The sequence below is a fragment of the Phalaenopsis equestris genome, unplaced genomic scaffold (assembly GCF_001263595.1).
Source record: "Phalaenopsis equestris unplaced genomic scaffold, ASM126359v1 Scaffold000002, whole genome shotgun sequence".
NCBI lineage: Eukaryota > Viridiplantae > Streptophyta > Magnoliopsida > Asparagales > Orchidaceae > Phalaenopsis > Phalaenopsis equestris.
This window is the reverse complement of record NW_018164444.1, coordinates 58,426,327-58,447,110: the sequence shown is the minus strand read 5'-3', so window position 1 is coordinate 58,447,110 and position 20,784 is coordinate 58,426,327. Positions and strand designations below refer to the sequence as shown.

Below are 20,784 nucleotides of genomic sequence, written 5' to 3'. Positions count from 1 at the left end.
TATATATATATATATTTGATACAGGTTTAAAATCTATTATTGTTGCCTATAACTTTCCTCAACTTCATTACACATTTAAAAGGCCAGTCTGGTCTAGATTAATTAAATATTCATGTCAGACTAAGGTAATCAATTAAAGCAAATAGCCATAATTATACCAATTTAATTTAATTAGTTAGCTCATATTTATGCAAAATTAATAAACAAAGGTTTTAATTAAAATAATGTGATTTGTCCAATCACTGGCCTAAGCCGTATACATGCAAATACTCACCTAGAATTCAACATAAATCATAAAAGTGGTTAAGGCTTAGCTTTCAGTACAGAAATAGGAAAGATAAATAATTTTAATTAAATATTTGAGCAAACTTAATAACAAAAACAGACATACCATATATAAAATGCCTTATCACCTGACACGTCAATGATTGATGTCTCTGAATTCAATGAATTAGCCGAACACGAACATATTTTTTAAGCTCAAACCCTAAAATATAAACGAGCCGAACACGAACAACAGTTTGTTCGCTTATTTTCGGCTCGAAATGACTAGAAAAAAAAATATAATTTTTTATATAACAATATATTACATATATTATTTATATAATAATATATTATATATATTTATGTCTAAATTTAAATCATAACATCCCATGTGACAATGTGGTTAGTGTCTTTTTTTATATATATTTGATCCAGGTTCGAATCCCACAATTTATATCTACTTTTCTCAATTTTAATTTAACGAGCCAATTTCGAGCCGAACACAAACACAAATATTTAAATCGAGCCGAACACAAACACACTGTTCACAAGCCGATTTCGAACACGAGTTATTTCGAACGAGCCAAACACGAGCCAAGCCCGAACCCGCTCAAGCTAGCTGCAAAGCAAAATCATACAAAAATCTTTAGGAAGATTTACATACACAGCACTCAATTCTTATGTATTTACAAATCTGGCAACTAAACTTCAATTTTTACATATGTGTAACATGCCGCCTTGTCTATATGAATCAAAAAAGTGTAATTCACTTTTCAAAATAATAAAAAAAAAAGAACAGTATTTTCGATGTGATATAAAAGATTTGGTTGGTATTAATGCAGAAAGTAAAATTTAGAGGTTTTGATATGTAAATACATAAGAATTGAGTGGTGTGAATGTAAATTTCCCACGCTTGTCAGAGACGTGAAGAAATGCACAATTGCTTACAGTACAAAATTGCCACCATCATAAGTTTCATTTTCGTGCTATTTTCTATTACACCCTCGCCATCAATGAAGGTCGGCTTTATCACATCCTCAGATACATCCAATAAACACTCTTCATCATCGTTATGCTTCACAATGAAGCATTAAAAATAAAATAAAATAAAAAATAACAGCTTACAAATCAACATCAGTAAATATGAAGCTCCTGCCTCTTAAATTTATCTCCATGACTATACTTCATCTTTTGAAACAATTCTGCTCCAGGGTACCGGGTTAACTGCCTACTCTACCCACCCCTGGTTACAATATCCCCGGTCTGCGTGCCCGCAGTTTTTGAATTCACATGACCGTTAGATTATTCAAAAACAGCCGGCTGAAACATATAATTCAGTTTTTATCCCCCACACGTCCATCGCCAGAGCCGGCCTTTTTCGTAGAGGTAAAAACTCCAAACCTTGGTGAAGGTGGGCTCGAATGACTAGACTTACGAGTATCAACACGACTCGAAGCTGCTCCACTAGAATCATCTCTAGCTCCATCTCTTTGTTTCATCCGATCATCAGACGAAATTATTTTCGGAGCACTAAAGATTCCATAATTCGAAGTCGAAGAACTCTGTGAGTCTCGGAAAACTTGATTGCGAGAAGACGAAGAATCGGGACCAGAATTACGAACCGGTCGATCATTCGGATTCGATAGACCACGACCTTCAATTTCATGTCTGTTGCTATGTTCCGAAATCCTTGGTCTGTTTCCAATAGACGTGTTTCCACGAAAAACAGGGTCTCGATTCTTCGGTCTGATCTGATTGAACGTCGAATTACTTCCTCTGCTATATCGGTTTGTCTCAGCAACATATGGATCTGGCTGAGGGGGCCTAAAACCAGCAGCATTCGTTCCACCTGCTTTGTTAATTCTGTCTGTAAGTGAAGCAAAATCATGGCCGACCACCTTTGGCGGCGGGGTGGGGAGCGAACGAGGAAGATTTTGGGTATTTGTTTCAACTTGTTTGGATGGTTCGTTGGTTTCAGTTTCGGAATCGGATTCAACAGCCTCCCATTCTTCTTCAGTCTGGATATCATCTTCCTCTTCACTGACACTGTTGTTATCTGCTGCAGCAATGGAACGAGTACTCAGAACACTGCTAACAGTTTCCATGGCTTTGCTGACCTTCTTTCCTTTCTTAGAAGCAAATTTGATGTGTTTTACAATTACATATGCATTTTTTGTATCCAGATGAGGGCCACTTTCAACAACAGATATGTCTTCTATCTGTAAATTTGAATTTTTTCAGAAAGTGAGCAATAAAGCTAGCACCTGTGGTCTCTAAAAGAAAAGGTGGAGCTAGCACTAGTAGAAATAGTATTATTCAGCTAATGATGGGTAACTAATCTAGGGGCATTTACATAAATACCAACCAATTTCTATGTATTTACATATCCAGCACCAAAATCAGCTCAAATGTTTCATATCACATCAAATATACTATTATTTTCAACTTTCGAGAAATGAAACAAAACATTTTCATGCACAAGGTGCATATACATAAAGTGTTATATATGTAAATACATAAGAATTGAGCCGTATGTACATAAATTTTCCATTAATTTATTAAAAATGAAAATAATGAGAATATTGCTTCACCAGTGATAGAAGATTCAATAGCAGGCCTCCCAGATCTTCCTCATCTTTACCTGTGGGCATAGCAGTACACTTAAATGAACAAAATAAGTTAGCTAATGTATCAGCAAGTTGCATTAAGAGTGAGAAAAAAGGATTTCAAAGTATAATAAGGAACACAAACAACAATCAAAGAAGCAATGAATAAATGTAAAAAAACATTTCTAATGCACCAAATTGGGGCGGTGTGAATTAACAATAGATACAATAAGCGGATTTAAGCAAATTATATTTGTAATAAATTCTTTGCAGAAGTTCAAGCATGTCTCCCTCCGCTAAGATACTGAGAGGGCAGACAGAGACAAAAATCAGGAATTCTCAATCATCCTTTGAATCAAGAAATTAGGAATAGAGCTAGCTGATTCATTCCTAAACGTTAGACCACATATCAAACTAGACTAGAAGCCCATTTTTATTAACTAAATTAGCTTTAGGGGCTCTTACTGATTTTGCATCGGTCATGTTAATTGGATTTTAGCTTATAGCAACTAGAAGGCAATTGCTCGATTTAATGAGCATGCTAGCTTTATTTTAATCTGATCAAAGAAGACGGGGTGTGGAATTGAGTCTTATGGTATTACTATAGGTAAGGTGGACCGAAGAATTCTATTGTTCATTTTAAATTCATTGCGGCATGTCGTAAAATGAATTTTGAGACGATAACTCATCCAGACAAAGTCAACGCTATGAAATTGAATTGAGTTCTTAGTTATGATAATTCGGTTATAAGATTGCATCTTTGTAATTTATTATCACCGGAAAGGTACCATAGTCCACTTAGGTCACCCAAAGGATCTAATTAAACTCCTGTGATCAGATCATTTAGAGCACGAAAATGAATTAGCACATATTTTGATGAATCACTTAATACATCGATTTGTTAACAACATTGTTGATTTTTGTGCCTTAATATGAATGTTGAAAGGTTGCAAGGTAATGGATTTAAGTTGTATTTAACTTAAATTTTGCCAAATCATAAAAAAATTGACAGTTTCGAATCTCGGATTTAATAAATCCAACTTCTTCACAATTTTACCCTAAATCCCGGATTTAATAAATACTAGTGTTAGCACAATTTAATATATCCAGACTTCCAGGATTTACAAAATCCGCTAAATTTGTACATGAAATATTTTCCCCCAAATCACCTTTTGAATAGTTTGGAGTTGAAGCATGCATTTTATGGCAAATTCACGATATTGGGGTTTTAAACAAACTATATTTTATTTTACGTTTCTTATTAATTGTACTTAATCTTTAGAATACATGAAATTGATATAAATATTAATTTTTTTTACTAGTTTGCGGAAAAAAATCACTTCTCAAAGCACAGCAACATACTACGAAAGCCAGAATGGAATAAAAGCAGGCAATATTGCCTAATCAAAGCATTTGCATAAATTTGTATTTACAAGCATGAGGTATTATATAATAAGTATTTTTTGTGCAAGATAACAATGATAATTATAAAAAAAACAAAGGGGTAATATTTATTTTTGATTTCATCAAGAGCAAGAAGCTACTTTTTCCTTCTGTGATTAGATAACCTTTAAACAAAATAAGCACATTCACTGAGATGCATTTTTGCTCAACCACTGGTTAATGGTAGCATCTATGAAGTTCAATGTTTCAAATGAAAAAGCATAACATAGAACTTCATTTGGTCAATGCACACTCTTATCGAACCGATAGGTACTATAATACATGAAGCGCGGTTAAAAATTAATAAAGAATAAGCACACAACAAAGACTAGAGCATGCATAACAAAAGTTAGCATATTAAACATCTAACTCCACCCTTCCATTTTTGTACTATTTTAGTTGCAAGTCTAGCCTTTGTAGACACCAATGTATTAAGTACCACAATGCATCGTGTTATTGAGTTCTTGTAAAATTAAACACAAATCCTGTGATATTATTATTATTTTTTCAGTTTTATAAGCTCCTTTAAAATCCTTTGACATTATTTTGCTCCCTTTACAAGACAAAAACTCACAAATTTTGGACAAGTAGATACAATGCATTATTATAATCAAACTTTCTTTTCTTTAGTATGCTATTAAATGTAGTTGAGAGAAAAACAAGATCATAAAACATCTCCTCATAATATTTGTTAGTTTTCTTGTGTCAAGAAGACTACAAAGTTTACTCCAAAATATGACGGTTGAGGCATGATTTACGCTATTAGAAGACTATAAAGCTCACCTTAGCAAATATTAGGTGAAGTGAGGCATGATTCACAACATAGAGATTTGTGTGTGAGAGAGAGAGAGAGAGAAAGAGAGAGAGAGACGACGTATTGGGATAGAAAGTGTGGACTCCGTGCAAGGACAAGCGCCAAAGTTTTTTTTTTTTTTTTTTTTTCTTTGTGTGAGAGCAATGGCTAATTGCAAATGTTGGAGATAAGTGCTGCGAGAAACTTGAATGGGTTGCCTGTATATACAGAGGAGGTTGTGATCTAGGATTTGTGTGCAAGTTAGTGATAAAGACAAATAAGCGTGTGAGACATGGTCATTGAGTGGGCTGCTAGAGAAGATGGGCAAGAAACATGAAAATATGTTGAGAGACAAGGAGACCAAGAAAAAGAAGTATGATTCACAGTAAGAAACCTAAAGGTGGAGAGAAGCTTTAACTCTAAAATTGGGAATGAGAGAGACCAAGTGCAAGGGACTTCAAGAGAAGGCCACCTACGAAATTTTTTTGGCACAAGCCGATTGAGAGATATTTTCTCGTGGTAAGGCAATCATGAAGGGGGTGATTTGCAAGACACTAAATGGGAAGATCAGACATGCTATTTTTGAATTTCTTTTCTGCTGAAAATGAACTTCTGAATTTAAGAATTATAAATAGAAATGAAGAGTAATCTACAAATTATCATTCTATAAGTGAATATCATTAAGACTTGAAAAATAAATTTTAATAAAAATACAATTAAGCTTTGTTATATAAACGTGTGGAGGTCAATAAATTTTTCATCGCCAAGTATATCATATTAAAAAAATGATAATTTTAAGATTAGTGAGACAAAACTAAAATTGATATATTGAGACAATTATATATGAGTACTTGGAGTGACTTCCATTGGAGATAAGCTTGCGAGACAAACCAAAAAGAACATAGATTGTTCAAAAATGTATAATATCAAGAAAAAAAAACAAATGCATCAAAAAGACAAATACATTAAATTAATAAGGATTGAGAATGAAAAGAGAGAAAAAAAATAGCACAGATTAATGAGACTTAAAAACTGAAAAGAAAATCGGTGATCATAATGTCAGTCCCAAACAATAGGGTTAAGGGTAATGACAAAAATGATTGGTTCCAATTTAATTATACATAACACACATGCCTTATTTTTAGCATAGGCTACGCAAATAAAAACTAAATTCAATAATGTTCCTAATCCATTATTAAGCATCAGAAGTTCAAATTTTCCACACTTTACATGAGGTATATAACGTTGTATCAGTATTCCACCTTGGCGGTACCATAGTTCTTAAAAAAGTATTTAACTGAATACATACTGCACTTAATATTATCCAAAAGATAAGGGATGGTTTGTAAGGTGTATCAGTTAGAATTTCTTATATGTGCCAACAAGCTCCGAGAAAGGACCCCAACATTACCACCCCTCATCTTCTTCATTCACTTATTTATTTTCCTCATTTATCCATTTAAAGAAAGCTAGAAGAGTTTGCACAACATTTAATACACAGTGATCATAGGGGCCGTTCAAAATTTAAAAAAAGAAGAAAGGCACATTTGACATATCATCCATCTAAACTATGAAAAGTAAGAATTTGCAACGAAAAAAAAAAAAAAAAAAAACTATGAAAAGAACTGAAAAGAACTGACATACAATTTCTGAAACAGCCACAAAAAAGTATGAAAAGTAAGAATGTTTAACTACTAAAGAAGGATAAAGCCCCTACCTTCACACGATAACCACGTTCCATCAACCTCTTAACCGATTCCGCTTTAATTTTCAGGTCCTTTAATTCCTGGAAGAAATATATGATGACTATTAAGCCAGTAGTCAACTAAAAGTTATATATAATGACATAACAGTTAAAAAAAAAAAATTACATTTTGTAGAACTTTGCATTCAGATAACAATAATTTTTTTTAAAATATTGTTGAAAGCGTAAAACATACTGATTCTATAAATAAAATGGTTGGTATAAAGGTATTTGCACATATTTTGTGTGAGATTTCCAAAAAAAAAAGGTCCCTAACATTGATAAAAAGATTTTAAAAAGAAAGCAGCACACTAAATTTAATTTGCCAAAAAAAAAATAAAAAATAAAAAAAGGGATCAGTACAGAAAACATGGTTGTTCGGCATTGTAATAAAAAAGTTATATAAAGGATCATTTGGTACTTCCCGATAGAATACATGGTTTAGGAAATGGTGATTTTGTTGAAACTAACTTTACGTATATAAAATAAATCATCACTTTAGAATGATTTTAAAAGGGCACGTGGAGTTGTAAAATTTATACTGATTTTTAAATCCAATCAAATGATGGTCTGATAAATTCAAAATTTTAGAAAACAAGATCTCTAATTTCAAACAAACATTTATAGATTTCTCACTATATTAAAAAAATCATAAAATTTAGCCCATTTTCTAAAACATTTACAATTCAAAATTCTAAATACTGTGAAACACTTCTAATTGTTTCAAATAAGCACCAACTCTTAAGCCGAATATGCGCAAAATACTCTCAACTGAATCTATATAAATAGACTCCGAAATAGTTCAATTGGAACAAAATCTCACAGCAATGGAGCATTGGAGAAGGTTATGGATCTTAACTAATGAATAGAGCCGCTCAATGCAATGCGGCTAAGTACTGCTAATGCTTAGGATTTGATCGAATGACCAACGGCATACTATTTCAGTGTTGTTGATTGCAATCATCGTCCCCTAAACCAAATTTTTTAGGCTAAGACAAATAGATCTTAACTTCAATATTTTTTCACAAAATTTGCTATTTTTTTGCAGTGATTTCAAAATTATGAAAAACATTAACATAATATTACCCCAATTCATAAGAATTTCCTATAATGCATAACAATAGTTAATCATATTATTTAACCAAACTTTAAGATTTAGAATCCAAGTCTGTATCAAAATTAAATGAACAAAATTTGATGATGGATGTATCAGGGCAAAGTTTCTAATGCAACTAATATAACGTGTAATTCGATTTTAATCGAAGAAGATTTGAAAATTCATAGGTCAAACGTTACTAATTAAGTTAAGAAATTTTTTATGTGTAAACTAGCAGTACTAATGTTTGAAGCCAAATGTTAAGGTAATGATTAAAAAAACACTGAAAATTATCATCAAGAAATAGAAAACATGAAAATTAAACAAAAAAATTACATTTAATTTCACAAATTAGATTTTTGACATCATTTTTTGATAAAGAATGAAGCACTACACAAATTTAAGAAATAATATATAAAAAAAAAATAAAGCCATGCCTAACGTTAGTATGAGCAGAACACAATCTCAATCCCAATCTGCATTAACAAGATTCAATGTGGAAAGTAGTTTTATTCAAGCAAAAGTTGTGGATGAATTGCCTAAAATCAACTATTTATAGATTTCTTATAAGCTAGCCCAGTATATAATCTCTATTCAAATTTAAACTAATTTACAAGCTAAGTTTAAATTGCCAAAGCAAGCAATCATTAATCCAACTTTGAAATTTCTAATCATTTGACCTCGTTACAAATTCCTGCACCACCAAGGAAAAAAAACTTGTAGGCGATGGCTATTTCACATTAAACCTGCAAGTAACGCCCATAAACCATCAAAGAGAAATACATCCAAAATTTGGATTTAAAATGCCTTCTTTTTTTTTTTTGTTGGAAAATTTACATACATACCACTTAATTCCTATGTATTTACATATCTAACACCTAAAATTTTACAAACGTAACAACATTCCCATGCATGAAAAGGTGTAATTCACTTTCTAGAAGTTAAAATGGTGGTATTTTTATGTTATACGAAAGAATTAGTTGGTATTAATGTTAAAAAAGTAAATTTTATGTGTTAGATATGTAAATAAATAGGAATTGGCTGGTATGTATGCTAATGTCCCCCTTTTTTAAAGAAGCCAAAGACCACCATGGTGAAATAGGAACATAATTGGAGACAACGATTATAAACCAACACATTAAACCCAAAAACAACTGCACTTACATGCACCACCCCAAAGCTGAAGTCAAATCATGAACTTCCAAAATAAAGAAACATTACTTCCAAACTCCAATTCATCTCCTTTAAACCATAACAACTTCCAATAAAAATTAATCCAAGCATAATTGAGACTAAAATCACACCAATTATAAAAAAAACCTAAAATTAAGAAATAAGATACAATATTTCTCAGCTAAAATAACCACAAGTTTTTAAATACAAATAAATCAAATAAATAAATCAACTTATGATAAGAAAATAAGCAAGCTGGTTGCACTAAATTTAATGCAAAATATAAAAGTTTGAATGAGAAAAGAAAAATAAAAATTTCCATAAATATCCAGCTTGAACAAGTTCGGGCTCCTATAATTTTAAATTTGATAATTATCAAGCAAATCAATTCAAAATTTGGTGTCTCCCATAGAGTAATCTATTGATCATCACAATCAAGATATCTCTAAAATTAATCATCAGCAATGGACACAATCTTGATTTCAAGAATAGACTTGGTACAAGCTACATATAAGTATTTGACTGAGAATAGGATGTTAACTTGTAAGACTAAGAAAAGAGAGATGAATCACAATAACTGATAAATGACTTATAAAATTAAGTCAAATCAAACACATAGAAAATTAAGTTTATACCTGACTTTCTAAAATTTCTAATCTTTAGCCATTAATTTCAATATTTGCAAAAATTTCAAATGTTCTCTCCTTTCTTGCATTGACTTCTTAAAGGTTCCATAAAACAACCTTTTTTGATTGACCAACATTAAATTATCATCACTTTTATATTCCACTTATATTTTTTTTTTGCATTTGCAAAAACCTCGGAAATGTCAAAATTAACATTTTTTTGTTAATATCTTATGCAAAGCATACATATGTTTAGTGAATGATTGAGTAAATATACAAAGCCAAGTTATGACTAGATTGACATTATCAATAGGCTATTAGGGTTAAAACTTATGAAAATCTCAAATGGACTCAAACAAGTAGACATATTAACATATGAATAATATGAAATCTCAATCATGGTCAATATAAAATCTCACTAAGATATAGTGCTTTCTATCAAACAATACAACAAATTTCCAAGGCTTCTATTAACCAATTTAATTTCACCATCACTCTGTGAATGATAAGAGATTGAAATGTTAAATTGTGCTCCATTTTTTTTTTATTTTTAAGGAATAGCTCATAAAGTCTTGATAAAAAATAATCATTTTACTTTAAATCATAATTTAAATACTTTGGTAAAGTGCAATTTAGCAGTATGAGATACAATACTACTTATGTCATGAAAAGGGAATTTTTTTGAGAAAAGTCTACCACTAAAAAAATTAATAATATTTTCAGCGTTTGTGGTAATCTGAATACAAAGTCTATGTTAACATCCTCCCAGGGTTTATATAAAATTGGTAACAATGTGTAAAATCTTGTGGTTTGCTTCTTAACATTAGCAGATTGACATGTTTTACATTATACAATAATGTTTAATTTCAGATTTGCCCAAAAATGCATATATTTGGTCGTCATAATGATCTTAGTTCTCAAAAAATATCAATAAATACCCCATCATGTTATTCTAAAATTAAAAATTCACTCAATGGTGAATAGATAATATAAAAATGAATTCCCACAACTAAATAATCATCTTTAACCATATAGCTTTTGTCAAAAAGAGATGAGTCATTATTTAAGTTTTGATAAATCGCACCAACAATCTTACAAGATACACGCTATTAAGTAAATAAAATTAATCATCAAAATCAACATTTTATAGAAAAGAATAGAAACTCTGCTCCAAGCACCAACATGTCCATTGCTAGTTCTAACATAGTGTTTGAGGACAAAAAAATATTTCTATAGAAACTCAAATATAGCATAAACTCATTGTGTAACATATAATGCCTCCATATCAAAGAGACAAAATTCCTAATTGAAGGATAAATATTTATATTTAGAATCAGTCAATTTTTCGCTAAAGAACACACTAGGCTGTCCATCCAAACTAAACACTCCTCGAAAACTGCAACCAGATGCATCAACAGAAACCTCAAACACTTCCTAAAATCAAGCAACTTAAGTATAGGCATATTTTCTGGCCTCTCTTTGATTACAATATAAGCATAGCCAAGAAACTTAGCCCATGTAAATATTTTTTTTTCCCACACAAGCACACCCAAACACTCGCATCCCGCATATACATGACCTTGAACCCCTGACCTCTTTGTTAAGACAGCTCTTGACCACTAGGCCAAGGTGACTAGCATATTTAAATCTAAGTTCTTAAGAAAAATTGTAATTGGAACCATGAAAATATTAAATTTTTTTAACAAATCATCTATAAAAGTAAGAAATCATGAAAACTCCATCCCAAAACATGCACGAAGATCATAGATGGAGTCATAAAGCAAAATTTCTATTTATTTAGAGATAATTTTTTAGCTATTAAAAATATGGATACCTTTAAATCACCCAATATATAATTAACAACCACGGGCAAAGTCACAATCTCAATGAAGACATTTTTGGGTCAATAATAACTAAAGCATAAACTACACTAGCTTTCCTTTTTTCCTTTCTCAAATACCCATTTACTTAGAATACATCGAGACAATTTCACTTCATCACTCAAAATAAACAAATCCAAACTTATCTTTAGACTCTATAAGTTTCATAACTACCGTCTCTTATTAGTCTTGAAAACATATGGATTAACCCAAAAATGTATAACATCAAAATAAAAAAACCAATTTCTACTCAAAATTACGGGAGAAATGTCCACTGGCTCGATTTTATCAATATGGATAACCAACTAAATCAAATACAACACACATTTGAGACAAAATAGGGCAATTTTATCAATTCGTGCTAACTTATATGATTATATGTGGTTCAAATTTTAGATTGGTGCAATCTAAAGCAAACTTAAAAACAAAATTGATTTAACCCCCACTATCAATTATATACTTGCGAAGCTTCTCTCCATACTCGAAATAGATTTGACAAATTACAATTCTCTACCAATAACCTTAAAAGTAGCTTAACATGCAATGCAAGACATTTAATAGAATTATCAACTAAATCATCTTCAAAATCGCTGACTTCCTCATCAATCTCATGAGCATCATTAAATTCATTTTATTCCAACTAGGATACTTGCTAGAGTATAATCAATTTGATGACATTTTAAGCATTAATTCGGACTGAACATTGATCAAGACATAGATGCAATTGATTTCCCATTAATATCCTTATTAACTATTTTATTATTAAACATAAATGCAGTAGATCTAGCAAAATGGACTTGATTACTTTGAAAATATGATGCATTCCTTGAATATATAAACTAGACCTAAAACTAAAGGAAAACAATCACTATTTGAATCTGAATCGAAACAGACTTATTTATAAAAATCCTCAAAATTCGATGGAGGTGTTCTCAAAGTATGATTTTTTTCACATCTACCTCTCCTCAACCTCGTCGTCCCATCTTATCCCTATGATGCAACCTAGGAGGTACTAACATTGGAAATCATACTAAATTGCTAGCATCGTAAATTGAAACTAGTGCTTGCGAGTTCCATCCTCATCTAGGGTTGTAAATGAACCAATATACTTGATGAACAACTCGAACTAGGCTCAATTAATACTTGATCATGTTTGTTCAAACGATGCGAGGCTGGTTAGGGAAGCCGACTGAACCTGCTGGAAGCAGGAGCTGGCTGAACCGACTAGCTTCTGTCCCGGTCTAGCCTCCTGGCGAAGGGACAGACCGACCTCAGAGGACTAAAATTGCAGCCCGTTACTCCCCCCTCTCCTCCTTTCCTTTTTAGTTTCCCACTTATTCCGTCCCTATTTATTTGTGTGTTTGCTAAAATTAGGGTTATGTTTTGGTAAGTCATTTCAGATTTCTGTAGATGTCTTGTTTTTCCTTGCAAGGGTTATATCCGACAATTGGTGGTGCTTAGACTATATCCTGCTATGAGGTGGTGTTGTATCCTCTCTAATTTCCTCCCTACCATCTTCCTCACCAGCTCTTATCGTAGGTCAGCCACCCCTTTATCGTTGTTCCATCCAGCTAACCCTCCCTGCTACTTTCTCATCAGATCTAATTGCATCACCTCCCTGCCAGCCTCCCTACAATAACTCCCTCCTACCCGCCTTCCCTATTACTATCGTAACATCAACATACCCACAAGCTTCCCTACCGTGCTCCCTCCTACCAGCCTTTCCAATTATTGTCGTGGCCTGCCTGTTCCCAAAACCTTCTAACCTTCTTTTTCGGCTCCTGTTATTGCCACCTCCACTTCCGTATCTCCAGCCGCCCTCATCCTCCCTCTCTCCCTTCCTACGACCACCATACCACCCCAACCCTTCCAGTATCACCATCAACCCACCGAGTGCCCCAGACCCCCGCAACCCACATCCCTCCTGCTGCTGCTGCTGCCTGAGCCACCATCCTACTGGCTGTCCAACAGCCGCTCACCCTTTCGTCATCGCCTTATTGCGTCTTTTGTGTTTTTTTCATGTTTTGAAGAGTCATCATTATAATCTTTTGAATTTCAACAATAAGTACTTATGTTTCTATTGTGGTTTGGGATAACTCATTATCATCAAATTAGTAAATAAACAAGTTTGAGCATTTTTTTAAAACTTGAAAGTTAAATAAATCAAATTTGAATATACTCCAACTTGTTAATTAATGTTCACAAACAAGCTCATTTATTATTGAATTATGTAATTTCTTCTATTTTATACTTTTATATTATATAATTTAAATAAAATTTGATTAACTAGAACTTAATTATATAATAAACTGAAACAAATTATAATTTAATATTAATATACATATAAATTTAATGCAATTTTTAAACTCTTTATCAATGAACTAATTTGTTAGTATTTATTTATATTATTTGATTACAAGACAGCTTACAACTTATATATTATTTTATTTACTTCGCATTAAAACTAGTTAAATGCTAATTTAAATTTATTCAATTGCTTATTTATTTAAATTTATAAAATTATTTGTTAATAAATTTACATTAAAAAACAAGTTCTCATTCCAATTTTTAACTTATTTACCAATTTTATATGAAAAATTAAATATAAATTAAAATTTTAATTTTATATAAAAAATTATGTATTGATTTAAATTTTTAGGTTCTTCAATTAATATAAGTCAAGTACAAGTCAAGTATAAACATTAAAATTTTTAAACAAATCAATTATGAACATATATGTGAAAGTTCGGCTCAAGCTCGAAATGAACATGAACAACTTATAATTCGACTAAGCCAAGTCTAATCCATAGCACACTTTGTTAGAAATAAACTTGTTTTCTGTCAGAAATAAAATTCTTGAATAAATAAACTTGAACAACTACACGCACATGAACATGAACAACTTGGAACTATATTCAAAGAAGATGGTGAGAGGCTTGCCTTACATCAATCAACTGGATCAACTTTTCGAGGGATGTTTACTTAGAAAGCAATCTCACAAAAGCTTTCCAAAGGAGTCAACTTCAAGAGCAATCAAGCCATTTGAGCTCATACACGCCGATATTTGTGGCCACATTAAATCAATGTCTTTTGGTAAGAGTAAATATTTTCTTTCATTTATTGATTATTTTCGAGAAAAATATGACTCTATTTTTTAAGGAGAAATCAAAGGTGTTTGAAAATTTTCAAAAAATTAAACTTCTTGTTAACAGGAAAGTGGCGTTAACATCAAGGTCATTAGATCTTATCATCGAGGAAAATTCACATCCAATGAATTTCAAAGGTATTGTGAAGATCATGGAATTTGCCGTCCTTTAACAGTACCAAGATCCCCCCACAAAAATGTAGCAGAGAAAAAAAAAAGAATAATTCTCAACATGGCTCGAAGTATGCTCGAATGTAAAAGAATGCCCAAAAGAATATTGACAAAGGTGGTCAATTATGAAATTTAATTAACAAATCGTTTTCCTGCAAGAAGTGTACATGAAAAAACCACTCAAGATGCATGAAGTGGAAGTAAATATGGAATCTATCACCTTAAAGTCTTTGGAAGCATCACATATGTTCACATTCCAAATGAAAAAAGAATAAAACTTATTGATAAAAGTTAATGTATGTCTTCATTGGCTATGATTTAAGTTCTAAAGGTTACAAACTCTATAATCAAATTAGTGTCAAAACTCTCATTAGTCGTGATGTGGAATATGATAGAAAATAAAATTTGGCCCGGAGAACACAAGAAGATGAATATACTTTTCTTCTTTATTTTGAAAAAGAAGTAAATGAGCAACCAAGAATTGAATCGATTACAAGAGAAGAATCAGAGGAGCCCATCACTCCATTAATTTTAACAAGAACATATGAAGAATCAACATCAACATCTTTAAGTGAAATTTCAAATGAGAAGACACCACCATATTTTAGAAGTTTAATAAATATTTAGGAGGAAATTAATAATCAATATGACATTACTCTCTTTTGTTTTTTCGTGAATGTGGAATTTAGGCTATCAAAAAGAAAAGGAAAGCAAGAAATGGGTAGATGCTATGGATGAAGAAATTAAAGCAATCACAAAGAATGATACGTGGGAGCTTGCTACACTTTCACAAGGACACAAGACAATTGAAGTTAAATGAGTTTATAAAGTGAAAAAGAATGCTAAAGAAGATATTGGGAGATATAAACCAAGACTGGTGACTAAAAAATACAATAAAAAATATGACATTAATTACGATGAGGTATTTGCTCCTACCACTCTTCTTGAAACTATTAAACTAATAATTTCTTTGGCAGCCCAACATGGATTTAAGATCCAACATATTAATGTGAAGTTTGCTTTCTTAAATGGATTTCTTGAAGAAGTCTATATTGAATAACCTTTAGGATATGAAGTAAAAGAATAAGAAGAGAAAGTCCTAAAATTGAAAAAGGATTTATATGGTTTAAAGCAAAAACCAAGAACTTGGGATACTCAAACTGACAAGTATTTCAAAGGAAAAAATCTCATTAAATGTCCATATGAGTATGCACTTTATATTAAAGTTTGTATATATGTAGATAACATAATTTTTACAGGTGTAATCCAAAAATATTTGAGAAATTCAAAAAAAAAAAAAAACCAAGGAATTTGAAATGATAGACGATGGGTTTATGACTTACTATCTCGGAATTGAAGTAAGGCAAGAAGTCATGTGCATCTTTATCACACAAGCAGGCTATGCTACAGAAGTACTTAAGAAGTTTAAAATGGATGACTAATCATGTTGGAATTCCAATAGAAGATGGAGTCAAATTATTTAAAAATGATGAAGAAGAAAAGGTGGATCCAACTCTTTATAAAAGTTTTGTAGGACGTCTAAGCTACTTAAATTGTACAAGGCCATATATTACTTATGCGGTAGAGTAATCATTCGCTATATGGAAGTTCTAACGATAACTCATTTCAAGATTGCTAGGAGAATAATTCAATAAATTAAAGATAAAATGACCTATGATTTACTTTACTTTTTTTTTCTAACAAATATAAAATTGTTGGATATAGTGATAGCGACTGGGGTAGAGATCAAGAAGATAGAAAGATTACCAACGAATTCATAGTCTTTATAAAAGATGCTGCCTTCACCTAGGTATCGAATAAGTAACATATTGTTACACCTCTCAAATTATGAAGCTGAATATGTTGCGGCTGCTTCAAGCGTTTTTCATACAATTTGGCTAAAGAATTTATTGAAAGAAATAGAGTTTTCATAAGAAATGTCCATTGAGATACATATTGATAATAAATCAACACTTGCATTGACAAAGAATCCTGTTTTTCATAATAAAAGCAAGCACATTGACACCCATTATTACTATATAATAGAATGTGTTGCAAGAAGAGAAGTGGAGTTGAAGTACGCGATATCTCAAGATCAATCCGTGGAGATATTTTCTAAGCCACTAAAACAAGAAACGTTCATGAAGTTTCGCGATATTCTGAGAGTTAAAAATTAAGTTTAGGAGAGGTGTTAGAAATAAACTTGGTTTACGTTAGAAATAAACTTGCTTTGAATAATTAAACTTGTTGAAAAGTTTAGATTGTGAAAAGTCAATGTTAGTGAGATATGTGATGCATGTGTATGGTAGGTGAAAAATGAAGGGCTTGTTTTTTGAATAATGTGTGGTGTTGATTATTTCTAAACTTGTATATACTTTTACGGGTTACGAATCAAGTCTCAAGGAAAGTTTTGTAAGCTTCTAAATAGAGTTTGTGTGAGTTTTAAAGTTGTACTTTATGATTGTGAGTTTATAAAAATTTTAGTTTTTTCCCCAACATACCCGACTTGGCTCGATTACAACCCTACCCTCAGCAAATAAATGCTTTGCATCCTTATATAAGCCGATTTGATACACTGCAAATGGATGGCTATCACCTATTTTATAATGGCTATCACCTACTTTATAATAATTAACCTTATCATGCTAAACTTTATACATTGATGAAGCATTAAAAGAAACATATGCCCTCATAAATCTATGCCCTACCAATCAAGGCGTTATAAAAGGTGTCTGCTTCAATCCTCAAATGTACACATTGTAATGTGAAGGTAATAAAACTAAGTTACTTCTAATCCCTCCGATTTCCTTTCCCTTGACCTTGACCTTGACAGTCTAAGCTAAAATCAAATTGGGCCACATCTACATGGAATATAAGCATTTTTTACTTAAATTTCTTTCCAGGAATCAGTCTGAGCATTAGATTATAACTGAAAGCGAGAATCGAAGTAGCTCGAGAGAAACTCAAGAGGAAAGAGGCACTGTTGAAAGAAGCATTGCAGCATAAACTCTACACATGTTGAGAACTGGTTTATCCAGGAAAACTCTACAAATTTCCTCGGCAAAGCAACTATAAAATCCATTTAACTCAGTCTGAAATTTCTTGAGCAGCAGCCAGCAATCTCTAGGCTTCATCCTTTATCTTCTTAGGCTTCGTTCAAAACAGCTTCGTCGTTCAACGGAGTTCCTTTGAAAGGTGCGTTGGGGGAACCAAAAGGTCCTCCACGGTCCAAAATGGAAAAAAAAATTTGTTTTTGCAAACAACTACGGGAGATGCTTGACAATCGCTTTTTCACCAAACAAAAAATTTTTACAAGTGTCGGCGTTGCAATGGAGATTCAACGTCTTCTCAAACGAATCCTTAGCCTCAGCTCCAACTCATACGGAAGTAATCACATCCTTCATGATTTGAGTCCAAGAATGGCATATCCAAACACCTAATCAAGATACTCAAGTGTTATTTATCATCAGGTGAACTGGTCTCGACATCAATCCTCTCTTTTTGACGTCCTTAAGAAGATTTTTTAGCATTGCCACCTTCTTTTACAAAATTAATTTTAAAATGACATCAAATATTCAAATTTGTTCCTGTAACCCATAGTAGTTTGGAAACCTTGCATTAACAAATCAAATTCAAGTAACCAAGCACGATATGCCATAGAAAAATAATTTCTTTTATTTTTTATATTCCAGCACGTGTGGCTATAAGTTACCTTCTAAACCTGTCTCTGTCTTTCTATGCTTGTCCAAAAAGAGTTTTTCTTGACCAATCAACTTTCTTCGTAACTCCCAGTTGGACACCCATAGCTAATCTTCTATGGTTAAAACAAAGATAATGCCAACTATATAACTAGCCCAAAGCTAGAAAACGAGCTTCAATTTTTCTAATTAAAATCACAGGCATATTTTTAAATACAAACAGATCAAGTCAAATAAATAAACTAATGAAAAAGTAAAAAAATATATATAATTGAATTATAGTTAATTTCATGTGAAGCTTCTGTAGAGAGTAACTAGAAAATTTTTATAAAAAATAAGATTATTTTTTTCATTAAAAATACAATGAAGCAAACTAAATCACCATTTAAATTTTAAATTTAGATTTACTAATTTTTAAATCGCCATAAATGATTAAGAAAACTTTGAAACAAACAAATTTGAAAAGGATTAAAATAGTCGCCCAGACTGTTCGCAGTTGGTCATTTTAGACCCAGAATGTAGTCCGTATATTCTAAAAACACATGCCTAAATGGACTCATCGTTATAAATAATAGAAATGAAAGTTAAAGGTAATAGTTGATATTAAAACTGGGCATTTTTGAGGTTAAGATCTTCAAAAAACTTTATAAAATATAATGTACTTGCCTTATTTGAGATATGATCTATCAATAACAATCTTATTTTTTCTTACTTCATTTTCAAATGCTCTGTAATGAAATTAACGCATTTTAAATTTATAAATTTAAGCAATTATTATTGATAAATTTTCAATAAAATATTACAAACTTAAAGAAATAATTATTTATAAGTTTTTTGTAAAAATGCCAAACATAAGTTCCTAAAACACCCTCATTTTTAACTCCATCCATTAACTAGGGACTATATAAAACCCCCCCCCCCCCCCCCCCCCCCCCCCACCCCCCCCCCCCCCCCCCCCAACCCACAAAAAAAAAGCACCACCAAAAACAAGTGCTTATGGGACAATTTTGATCCTTTTCTCAAATAAAATACAAAATTATAACATTTAATAACAATTTGCTGAAACCAATAAAAAAATGGAACAAAACTACTTACAGTCTTAGCTTTAAAGCGAACCTCTTTGTTCTCTCCATTACGCAATGCAATAGTGGCCTGCAAAACAAATAGACATTGGGTAAAAATATTATTGTTCATAGATATTTGCAACTAATAACATGAGAATCATCATAGTGGAGTCAAATATTAGAATCATATTACAACCAGATAACTTCCTAAAATTAACTTTAAAGAAAGCTTTCCATAGTAGACTTAATTCATATTCTCTATGTATAAGCAACATATTTCAATAACCATGCTCGGATATACATGAATATCAAATCAAATATGCCAATTGGTGTCTTTGTTAGAGAATTATTCCAAAAATAAATATTAAATGTCTCAATTGGGAATGGATGGCAATACTGGTTTCTTTTGTCATGTAAATGTACAATGCAAATTAGTTGTAGGCGTGGGCATTAGACCAGCGGACTTGGTTGACACAACCCCATATGCACAAACGATTAGCAAAGAGATTCCATCCCCAAACTACAAATAGCCCAGTATGACCAAGGCCACTTAAACATACAGCTCAAGGTTTAGGCAGCCAAATCTCCATTTGGCTATAGTCTAGGAATCGATCTGAGAAGAGCACTGCCTTCGCTAACGAGTTCATATCGATGTTTGAATCTATGAACTCATCATTACCACCACCATAATGATTTTTAGTATTCTCTTAACATATTGTTGTTGGATTTCTACATGTGGTGCCAACAATTTCTTATGCAGGTAAGTTTTCATAGCTTCCAGCCAAATTAGCTTCAACACGACCTTTTCTTTCTTTTTTTTTGAATTTTTTTAAAATCTTTTAAATTAATTTTTGCCTCCACGTTTATTCAAACCCATGCCTCCTTTGACTACCTCAAAATATTATTTTAATAAATTCAAGTGCCCAAAAGGCACTTTAGCAATAGGAACATATTATTTGGCGTTGCGAGTAAATTAAGCATGGAAAACAAAACACAGAATAAAGATATAATCAACATATATATATATATATATATATATATATATATATAGATATATATATCTGCTGTCGTTTAGAATATA

The 20,784-nt window shown here is 31.7% G+C and overlaps 1 protein-coding gene across 1 annotated transcript in view; it reads right to left on the bottom strand.

Moving 5' to 3' along the window:
* Positions 1 to 1,165: 1,165 nt before the first annotated feature.
* The window catches only part of LOC110031124, a 26,588-nt gene continuing 6,969 nt past the window's right edge, over positions 1,166 to 20,784 (bottom strand). Inside the window, exons 5-8 of the mRNA XM_020734194.1 lie at positions 19,735 to 19,791; positions 6,824 to 6,892; positions 2,856 to 2,924; positions 1,166 to 2,483 (exon numbers count right to left, since the gene is read on the bottom strand). Of these exons, the coding sequence (XP_020589853.1) occupies positions 1,599 to 2,483; positions 2,856 to 2,924; positions 6,824 to 6,892; positions 19,735 to 19,791 (1,080 nt within the window). The 3' untranslated portion in view covers positions 1,166 to 1,598. The remainder of the gene's footprint in view (positions 2,484 to 2,855; positions 2,925 to 6,823; positions 6,893 to 19,734; positions 19,792 to 20,784) is intronic.